Source organism: Rhinoderma darwinii, unplaced genomic scaffold, assembly GCF_050947455.1.
Source record: "Rhinoderma darwinii isolate aRhiDar2 unplaced genomic scaffold, aRhiDar2.hap1 Scaffold_4522, whole genome shotgun sequence".
Classification (NCBI taxonomy): domain Eukaryota; kingdom Metazoa; phylum Chordata; class Amphibia; order Anura; family Rhinodermatidae; genus Rhinoderma; species Rhinoderma darwinii.
This window is the reverse complement of record NW_027463951.1, coordinates 61,236-72,500: the sequence shown is the minus strand read 5'-3', so window position 1 is coordinate 72,500 and position 11,265 is coordinate 61,236. Positions and strand designations below refer to the sequence as shown.

The 11,265-nt window shown below is 45.7% G+C and overlaps 1 protein-coding gene and 1 long non-coding RNA gene across 7 annotated transcripts in view; one reads left to right on the top strand and one right to left on the bottom strand.

The window, feature by feature from the left end:
- Positions 1-4,080, top strand: part of LYVE1 (lymphatic vessel endothelial hyaluronan receptor 1) — a 15,798-nt gene extending 11,718 nt beyond the window's left edge. For both annotated transcript variants that reach the window (XM_075848718.1, XM_075848719.1), the window contains exons 5-6: positions 583-661; positions 3,559-4,080. In XM_075848718.1, coding sequence (XP_075704833.1) covers positions 583-661; positions 3,559-3,739 — 260 coding nt within the window. In that variant the 3' untranslated portion in view covers positions 3,740-4,080. The remainder of the gene's footprint in view (positions 1-582; positions 662-3,558) is intronic.
- LOC142716993 (uncharacterized) overlaps positions 1-11,265 on the bottom strand; it is a 46,463-nt gene that overhangs the window by 29,718 nt on the left and 5,480 nt on the right. For all 5 annotated transcript variants that reach the window (XR_012871692.1, XR_012871690.1, XR_012871688.1 and 2 more), the window contains exon 2: positions 5,603-6,922. This is a non-coding gene — a long non-coding RNA (uncharacterized LOC142716993). The remainder of the gene's footprint in view (positions 1-5,602; positions 6,923-11,265) is intronic.

Sequence of the window (11,265 nt, the reverse complement as noted above, 5' to 3'; positions counted from 1 at the left end):
GCTTTTTTCCAAAAAGAGCGCCACACCTGTCCATAGGTCGTGTGTGGTATTGACACTCATCTACAGCCATTTTGATGCAGCTGATCTGCAATACCAGACACAACCCATGGACAGGAGTGGCGCTGTTTGTAGAAGAAAGCAGCCATGTTCTCCTAACTCTGGACAAGCCCTTTAATTAAGGTGTAACATTTAAGAACATTTTACACGTCTTAATAAAATCTTAATTAACTCTGCAGATACTTCACTTTACTGATATTCTACTGATCTTCTCTACTCCAGTCACATCCAGAGCTGTATTTACAGTTCTGTTTTTACATCACATCTTATACTACAGTAACATCACAAGCTGCATTCACAATTCTACTGGTTGCTCTTGAGAACACATTGCAGGTTGTCGCTGCTTCTACCAGTCATGTGACCTAACAGTTCATAAGAGCTCCCACAATGCACTGCTTATGGCAACATGAAATCAGAGGACTTTTGAATGCAGATTTGTATGTGATTGGAGTATAAGACATGATGTAGCCCAAGATCAGTATTAGCAAAGCAAAAAATGCATAACATTTTTTCTACTGTACACAGGATTGCCGACGACGCTGCTCATACTGGCGCTGGTGTTCTTTATGGCGGCCGTGGTCCTCGCCGTTTGCTATATTAAAAAGTAAGTTAAACCGCTTAAAAAAAATGCTGTAAAATTATAGAGGACTAATCACGCCGTGTTTTCTTAGGACAATGATTCCCAAACAGGGTTCTGAGGGTCTCTGCTGTTCCACCCCTGGAGCAAAGTTACAGCAAGTGCTGTCACTTTAAGAGTGGGGAGGGGGTAGTTGTAGGGATTATTGCTTTATGGCGCAAACGTAAAGATGATTGGTTCATGTCTTCAGTAACCTCCTGAGCTCCCCCTAGTGGTCGCTGCAGCCAGACAGATCTTTATCACGTAACTATGTATATACAGGGGGATTTGGTGCTCTGTATCAAACCTGTCCTGACCTAAAACTTTTCACAGCTGAGTATTTGTTACAATTGTATCCAGTGCAGTCAATCCTCTGTGAGCTGAACACATGAGCAGCTCCAATACCTCTCTCGTCCTGATAGTTTGTTACAATGTATCAATGCAGGTAAAATGTATCAGTCCGGAGACCAGGCTGTTTATCTCATGAGGGATTATCTAAAATGGATACAATTGTGACAAATCCCCAGCTGTGAGAATTATTAGGTCATAATGGGTTTTCAGTCACTCTGTCTGCCCCCTCATCCGTGGGCACCTCTGCCTGCCCCCTCATCCATGGACACCTCTGTCTGCCCCATCTTCAATGGGCCCCTCTGTCTGCCCCCTTTTCCATGGGCACCTCTATCTGCCCCCTCATCCATTGGCACCTCTGTTTGCCCTATCATCCATGGGCCCCGTTGTCTGCCCTCTCATCCATGGGCCCCATTGTCTGCCCCCTCATCCATGGGCCCCTCGGTCTGCCCCCTCATCCATGGGCACCTCTGTTTTCCCCCTTATCCATGGGCCCCTCTGTCTGCCCCCTCATTCATGGGCCCCTCTGTCTGCCACCTCATTCATGGGCCCCTGTATCTGTCCCATCGTCCTTTGGCCCCCCTATCTGCCCCCTCGTCCTATGACCCCTCTATCTGCTCCCTCGTTCTTTGGCTTCTCAATCTGCCCCTCGTTCTTTGGCCCCTCTATCTGCCCCCTCGTTCTTTGGCCCCTTTATCTGCTCCCTCATCCTTTGGCCTCTCTATCTGTCCCCTCGTCCTTTGGCCCCTCTATCTGCTCCCTCATCCTTTGGCCTCTCTATCTGCCCCTCGTTCTTTGGCCCCTCTATCTGCCCCTCGTTCCTTGGCCCCTCTATCTGCTCCTTCGTCCTTTGGCCCCTCTATCTGCTCCCTCGTCTTTTGGCCCCTCTATCTGTCCCCTCGTGCTTTGGCCCCTCTCTGTCCCCTCGTCCTTTGGCCCCTCTATCTGCTCCCTTGTCCTTTGGCCCCTCTATCTGTCCCCTCGTTCTTTGGCCTCTCTATCTGCCCCTCGTTCTTTGGCCCCTCTATCTGCCCCTCGTTCCTTGGCCCCTCTATCTGCCCCTCGTTCCTTGGCCCCTCTATCTGTCTCCTCGTCCTTTGGCCCCTCTATCTGTCTCCTCGTACTTTGGCCCCTCTATCTGACCCCTCGTTCTTTGGCCTCTCTATCTGTCCCCTCGTCCTTTGGCCCCTCTATCTGCCCCCTCTTTCTGTCCCCTCGTCCTTTGGCCCCTCTATCTGTCCCCTCGTCCTTTATCCCCTCTACCTGTCCCCTCGTTCTTTGGCATCTCTATCTGCCCCTCGTCCTTTATCCCCTCTATCTGTCCCCTCGCAATTTGGCCCCTCTATCTGCTCCCTCGTCCTTTGGCCCCTCTATCTGTCCCCTCAATCTTTGGCCCCTCTGTCTCCTCGTCCTTTGGCCCCTCTATCTATCCCCTCGTTCTTTGGCCTCTCTATCTGCCCCTCGTTCTTTGGTCCCTCTATCTGCCCCTCGTTCTTTGGCCCCTCTATCTGCCCCTCGTCCTTTGGCCCCTCTATCTGTCCCCTCAATCTTTGGCCCCTCTGTCTCCTCGTCCTTTGGCCCCTCTATCTATCCCCTCAATCTTTGGCCCCTCTGTCTCCTCGTCCTTTGGCCCCTCTATCTGCTCCCTCGTCCTTTGGCCCCTCTATCTGTCCCCTCAATCTTTGGCCCCTCTGTCTCCTCGTCCTTTGGCCCCTCTATCTATCCCCTCGTTCTTTGGCCCCTCTGTCTGCCCCTCGTTCTTTGGCCCCTCTATCTGTCTCCTCGTCCTTTGGCCCCTCTATCTGCTCCCTTGTCCTCTGGCCCCTCTATCTGTCCCCTCGTTCTTTGGCCTCTCTATCTGCCCCTCGTTCTTTGGCCTCTCTATCTGCCCCTCGTTCTTTGGCCCCTCTATCTGCCCCTCGTCCTTTGGCCCCTCTATCTGTCTCCTCGTCCTTTGGCCCCTCTATCTGTCTCCTCGTACTTTGGCCCCTCTATCTGACCCCTCGTTCTTTGGCCCCTCTATCTGCCACCTCGTCCTTTGGCCCCTCTATCTGTCCCCTCGTCCTTTGGACCCTCTATCTGCCTCTTCGACCTTTGGCCCCTCTATCTGCTCCCTCGTCCTTTGGCCCCTCTATCTGTCCCCTCGTCCTTTGGACCCTCTATCTGCCTCTTCGACCTTTGGCCCCTCTATCTGCTCCCTCGTCCTTTGGACCCTCTATCTGTCTCTTCGTCCCCTCTATCTGCTCCCTCGTCCTTTGGCCCCCCTATCTGTCCCCTCATCCCTTGGCCCCTCTATCTGTCCCCTTGTCCTTTGGCCCCTCTATCTGCCCCCTCGTCCTTTGGCCCCTCTATCTGTCCCCACATCCTTTGGCCCCTCTATCTGTCCCCACGTCCTTTGGCCCCTCTATCTGCCCCTCGTCCTTTGGCCCCTCTATCTGTCCCTTCGTCCTTTGGCCCCTCTATCTGCCCCTTCATCTATGGGCCACTTGGTGCAATCCCTCTATTGTTATTTCATTCACATTTGATTCTCTTTACAGGTACAAAACGCATTTACTCTTCACCACCAAGAAGAAAAAGGAGAAAGAGTCCGTGGAGGCCAAAGTGTTCAAAGACACGTCGGGCGCCGAAAACACGAAAGAGGAAGAGCGAGAGTCAAATGGAAAAGAGGCGGTCAGCCCACAGAAACCTACAGGAAACTCTATCGAGGTGGAGGTGTAATATCAGCCGGCTGGGCGCAGAGATAAACTGCTCATAGACTGGGCACCGTGCCCGGCATGTAACTGACTGGTCCGTGCCGCTACTGGCAAATACAAAACGGAAAAAAACAAACAATGCTCTAATGATTAGAGCTAAACCACAGAAAAGGAGAGAGCGTCTGAATCAACGCATAAAACCTGACCAGGAGACCGGAGGGGGGGGGGGGGGGGGATGAGGTCAGTTCGGATAAATAAATGATTTTGTCATTGGGCGGAAGCCGCCGGCACTGGATTAGAGAACGTCATTTGTTGCTCCTGTCACTTTCTGTCACCATTACTAATAAACTAGTAATGGAATTATGATCAATGTGTTTGTTACAATGTATCAGTGCAGACAATCCTCCACAGCAGCACAGACCTCCCTCCTGTCCTAGACTCCATGCTGACCCCCTCTTATCTACACTGCTACGTTGTAACCGGCCCCATCAGCTGTGTGAGCAGGACTAGGTCTTTACCGGTTCCAGCCTCTCTATGTAAACAATAGGCGCCCTCATTCACTGACAGCAATTAGAGAATTTTAAGAATTTAAACACATAGCATATTAGAACTTCAAGTTTTATTTACATAGGACTGGACAACCCCATTGAGAATTAAAGGGGAACTCCACTTAAAAACAAAATAGCTTAGTTAACACTTTTTGGAAACCATGATGAGGGGGGATTGTCACCAGTGCCATGATTTAGGGTAACCTTTCATGATTGGTCAGAAGGCTTAAACAGCATCTGATTGGTTGCAGTATAGATTCGACCTACATCCAATCTAAATGTGTCTTTAATTAATGTGCTGTATCGGCTTTGTCTACTTGTCCGGTGGAAGGGTCCTGGATAATGAGGGTCCCAGGAAACAATCATGGGGGGCTGAGTAGAACTCTTATCTGTTAGGAAACCTCGATCCCCTTTAATATATGGCAGAAAGATTATTAACTATGACCCCCAAATAGTCGCCCACTGCGTTCCCTGGATGAGAAGTTTATGAAGGGAGTGACCGGCTGTTATCGGAATGGTTCATCCATGGCTGTCCACGTAAAACGCAACGGGACTGAAGAGCGAGGGACTCTCTCGGTAGCAGCTCTCCAATATGGCTGCCGGTAGGGGGGCACTCTAATAACACCACATGTTCTTTGGAAAGGGGTCCCTCAAAGTGGACAAGCCTTTCAATCAAACCTCAAGGGTATATCCACTTTTGCAATCCCTTTTTTTTTATTGCTTAAAGGCACCTAAAATAAAAGCAACTTTGCAAATAGTTTTGATAAAAAAAAATATCTCCTACCGTTTGTGTCTACAGCTCCTATGCAGACCTATGTGTATCCATGGTTACAGACTACAAACAAACCCTGCGTAGTCTGCACTCCCTTTGCCCTCTCTCCTAATGTCTGCAGGTTATTCCCACTAATGTCCTTATGGACCTCAATAGGAAGTGACCCGAGCAAGGAAAACGGCAGGTAACAGACTGAAATGGCGAATCCTAGAGAAACTCCCGTAAGATGACGATGACGGGTAAAAAAAATGCGTAAATGAACGGTTTTTGAGTCGCCAAATAGGAGTAAGGCCATAATTTCAGAGTATTGTCCTTAACAGTCTAAGGTCTATAAAAAGCTCAAAGGGATTTTTTCGGTTTTAGGTTAAAGGGACATCAAGACAATCCCTGTCCATGTGCCCTATTATGGACGTCATTGAAGGGAGTCCCCCCAGCTAGAGACCCCACTCTATGTGCCACAACGGAGGGCCACTCTGTATGAGAGAATCCCACTTCGGCAGCTCTAAAAACAACATGGAGATATGGGTAGAGATGAAATATAGAAATTACAAAATTTCCACGTACGCACCTGAGCAATGGGGAAATCCATGAAATACGACCCAGAGCCGATGTTCGAGAATTTCTGTACCACTGAATGAATCTGCTTCTGTCTCCACTGTACCAGAAAGTCACCTCCGCCACGAATAAAATATTGCTCTGTATAAGATTTGCGCTTTGTTCTGTCACTGAAATAATAACATGAGGCAAATACAATTAGAGGGGTCATCCAGGATTGTAAGAAGGGTTCTTCTTTGTTTCCAGAACAGCGCCACTCTTATTCATGGTTGTGTCTGGTATTGCATCTTAACCCCATTCACTTGAATACTGCAATACTAGACACGGCCACGGACAAGAGTGGCACTGTCCTGGATTTATTTATTTTTTTTCTAATTATGGACGGACCCTTTAACGAGGTGTTCAGTGCTGTGATTCTATTATTGTTGGTGATTGGTGATGTTTTTGACCCCTTCTTCCTGTGCTGCGGATTGTGAAAATTCTTTGCATGTCCTCAAATCCGCAGTGGAGAAAACTGCTATGTGTGAATGATGTTTTGTCAATTTTTTGTGGACTTTTGGTGAAGAATCCGTACCAAAAATCTGCCACGTTTGAACATGCCCTTATAGTGTGCAGTACTGCAGAGCATGATATATAAAAGTGTAACAAACACATCGTGAAATAATATGAAGACTGTATCAGGAACTGTATATCGGACTGTATATCGGACTGTATAAAGGACTTCTCCAGTCTTATGTAAATAAAGATTGATCACTGTGCAATTTACATCCAGAGGCTGACAACCAATCAGAACCTAGTCCTGCTCAAAGCTGAGGGTTTGTTACATTGTATCTAGTCTAATCAATCAGTCTGATACATCGTAACAAAATATCAGGACAGTAGTAAGATTTGTGGTTCTGATGTGGTTAGTGCACAGAGGATTGTCTAGACTGGATACAACTGTAACAAACCCTCATCTGTGAGATGTTTATATCCATAGGCTGCAAACCTTTCCTGGTCTAATACTAGAATGTCCCAATTCACTGACAGCAATCAGAAATCTGGAAAATGTGAGAAACTGAAACACAGTCTATTAAAAGGTTACAGAACGTTTCATTTATACAATAACTACGTTTTATTTATAGAAAAACATAAACTCCCCTCTAAATGATTTCTAGATAAGAACAGAGGGTCCCGGAAACCTCGCAGTGTCCTCCCCACTTCCGAATATTCTCGGTTTTCTCCACTGATGATTTGTGATGGCGGCGAGGTCATCGGCTCACGAATTGCGCACTATCCAGAGGAACAGATGTTTGTCGACCTTTTGCGAGCATCAGCGACGTCCACAGGAAATCTGCGGTTTTCGGAACAGAAACACCAAGTAACGACGACAGGATGGGGGGGGAGAACAGATTAATCTCATTATATACAGGATAATGCCCCCCACCCAACTCCGGACCAGTGTCGAGGGGACTCCTAATATCTGTATAATTTACAATTGAGTGAGGGGTATATTATTTCTTTTATTACACCTCAGCTGCTGCAGAACCTCATTTTAAAGACATGCATCAGTCTTGAAAAAGGAGATGTGTATTACAGTGCCAACCAAAAAATACCCTACATACAGTGCCTGGCACAAAGTTATCATAGAGTACCAGTCACTAATACCCGATATACAGTGTCAGACACAATGTTCTCATATAGTACCAGTCACTAATACCCGATATACAGTGTCATGCAGTATCAGTCACTAACATCCGATATACAGTGTCAGCCACAATGTTCCCATATAGTACCAGTCACTAACACCCGATATACAGTGTCAACCACAATGTTCCCATACAGTACCAGTCACTAATACCCGATATACAGTGTCAGCCACAATGTTCCCATACAGTACCAGTCAGTAATACCCGATATACAGTGTCAGCCACAATGTTCCCATACAGTACCAGTCAGTAATACCCGATATACAGTGTCAGCCACAATGTTCTCATACAGTACCAGTCACTAATACCTGATATACAGTGTCAGCCATAATGTTCCCATACAGTACCAGTCACTAATACCCGATATACAGTGTCAGCCACAATGTTCCCATACAGTACCAGTCAGTAATACCCGATATACAGTGTCAGCCACAATGTTCCCATACAGTACCAGTCAGTAATACCCGATATACAGTGTCAGCCACAATGTTCTCATACAGTACCAGTCACTAATACCTGATATACAGTGTCAGCCATAATGTTCCCATACAGTACCAGTCACTAATACCCGATATACAGTGCCAGGCACAATGTTCCCATACAGTACCAGTCACTAATACACGATATACAGTGTCAGCCACAATGTTCTCATACAGTACCAGTCACTAACACCCGATATACAGTGTCAACCACAATGTTCCCATACAGTACCAGTCACTAATACCCGATATACAGTGTCAGCCACAATGTTCCCATACAGTACCAGTCAGTAATACCCGATATACAGTGTCAGCCACAATGTTCTCATACAGTACCAGTCACTAATACCTGATATACAGTGTCAGCCATAATGTTCCCATACAGTACCAGTCACTAATACCCGATATACAGTGCCAGGCACAATGTTCCCATACAGTACCAGTCACTAATACCCGATATACAGTGTCAGCCACAATGTTCTCATACAGTACCAGTCACTAATACCCGATATACAGTGTCAGCCCCAATGTTCCCATATAGTACCAGTCACTAATACCCGATATACAGTGTCATGCAGTATCAGTCACTAACATCCGATATACAGTGTCAGCCACAATGTTCCCATATAGTACCAGTCACTAACACCCGATATACAGTGTCAACCACAATGTTCCCATACAGTACCAGTCAGTAATACCCGATATACAGTGTCAGCCACAATGTTCTCATACAGTACCAGTCACTAATACCTGATATACAGTGTCAGCCATAATGTTCCCATACAGTACCAGTCACTAATACCCGATATACAGTGCCAGGCACAATGTTCCCATACAGTACCAGTCACTAATACCCGATATACAGTGTCAGCCACAATGTTCCCATATAGTACCAGTCACTAATACCCGATATACAGTGTCAGCCACAATGTTCTCATACAATACCAGTCACTAATACTCGATATACAGTGCCAGACACAATGTTCCCATATAGTACCAGTCACTAATACCCGATATACAGTGCCAGGCACAATGTTTTCATACAGTACCAGTCACTAACACCCGATATACAGTGTCAGCCACAATGTTCCCATATAGTACCAGTCACTAATACCCGATATACAGTGTCAACCACAATGTTCCCATACAGTACCAGTCACTAATACCCGATATACAGTGTCAGCCACAATGTTCCCATATAGTACCAGTCACTAATACCCGATATACAGTGTCAGACACAATGTTCTCATACAATACCAGTCACTAATACCCGATATACAGTGTCAGCCACAATGTTCTCATACAATACCAGTCACTAATACCTGATATACAGTGCCAGCCACAATGTTCTCATACAGTACCAGTCACTAATACCCGATATACAGTGCCAGGCACAATGTTCTCATACAGTACCAGTCACTAATACCAGATATACAGTGTCAGCCACAATGTTCTCATACAATACCAGTCACTAATACCCGATATACAGTGTCAGCCACAATGTTCTCATACAATACCAGTCACTAATACCCGATATACAGTGTCAGCCACAATGTTCTCATACAATACCAGTCACTAATACCTGATATATAGTGTCAGCCACAATGTTCTCATACAATACCAGTCACTAATACCCGATATATAGTGTCAGCCACAATGTTCCCATACAGTACCAGTCACTAATACCCGATATACAGTGCCAGGCACAATGTTCTCATACAATACCAGTCACTAATACCCGATATACAGTGTCAGCCACAATGTTCTCATACAATACCAGTCACTAATACCCGATATACAGTGTCAGCCACAATGTTCTCATACAATACCAGTCACTAATACCTGATATATAGTGTCAGCCACAATGTTCTCATACAATACCAGTCACTAATACCCGATATATAGTGTCAGCCACAATGTTCCCATACAGTACCAGTCACTAATACCCGATATACAGTGCCAGGCACAATGTTCTCATACAATACCAGTCACTAATACCCGATATACAGTGTCAGCCACAATGTTCTCATACAATACCAGTCACTAATACCTGATATACAGTGTCAGCCACAATGTTCTCATACAATACCAGTCACTAATACCTGATATATAGTGTCAGCCACAATGTTCTCATACAATACCAGTCACTAATACCTGATATATAGTGTCAGCCACAATGTTCCCATACAGTACCAGTCACTAATACCCGATATACAGTGCCAGGCACAATGTTCTCATACAATACCAGTCACTAATACCCGATATACAGTGTCAGCCACAATGTTCTCATACAATACCAGTCACTAATACCCGATATACAGTGTCAGCCACAATGTTCCCATACAGTACCAGTCACTAATACCCGATATACAGTGTCAGCCATAATGTTCCCATATAGTACCAGTCACTAATACCCGATATACAGTGTCAGCCACAATGTTCTCATACAATACCAGTCACTAATACCCGATATACAGTGCCAGCCACAATGTTCTCATACAGTACCAGTCACTAATACCTGATATACAGTGTCAGCCACAATGTTCCCATACAGTACCAGTCACTAATACCAGATATACAGTGCCAGGCACAATGTTCTCATACAGTACCAGTCACTAATACCCGATATACAGTGTCAGCCACAATGTTCCCATACAATACCAGTCACTAATACCCGATATACAGTACCAGTCACTAATACCCGATATACAGTGCCAGCCACAATGTTCCCATACAATACCAGTCACTAATACCCGATATACAGTGCCAGGCACAATGTTCTCATACAATACCAGTCACTAATACCCGATATACAGTGTCAGCCACAATGTTCTCATACAGTACCAGTCACTAATACCCGATATACAGTGCCAGACACAATGTTCTCATACAGTACCAGTCACTAATACCCGATATACAGTGTCAGCCACAATGTTCTCATACAATACCAGTCACTAATACCCGATATACAGTGCCAGCCACAATGTTCTCATACAGTACCAGTCACTAATACCCGATATACAGTGTCAGCCACAATGTTCTCATACAGTACCAGTCACTAATACCCGATATACAGTGCCAGACACAATGTTCTCATACAGTACCAGTCACTAATACCCGATATACAGTGCCAGCCACAATGTTCTCATACAGTACTAGTCACTAATACCCGATATACAGTGCCAGACACAATGTTCTCATACAGTACCAGTCACTAATACCCGATATACAGTGCCAGCCACAATGTTCCCATATAGTACCAGTCACTAATACCCGATATACAGTGCCAGCCACATTGTTCTCATACAGTACCAGTCACTAATACCCGATATACAGTGCCAGCCACAATGTTCCCATACAGTACCAGTCACTAATACCCGATATACAGTGTCAGCCACAATGTTCTCATACAGTACCAGTCACTAATACCCGATATACAGTGCCAGACACAATGTTCTCATACAGTACCAGTCACTAATACCCGATATACAGTGCCAGCCACAATGTTC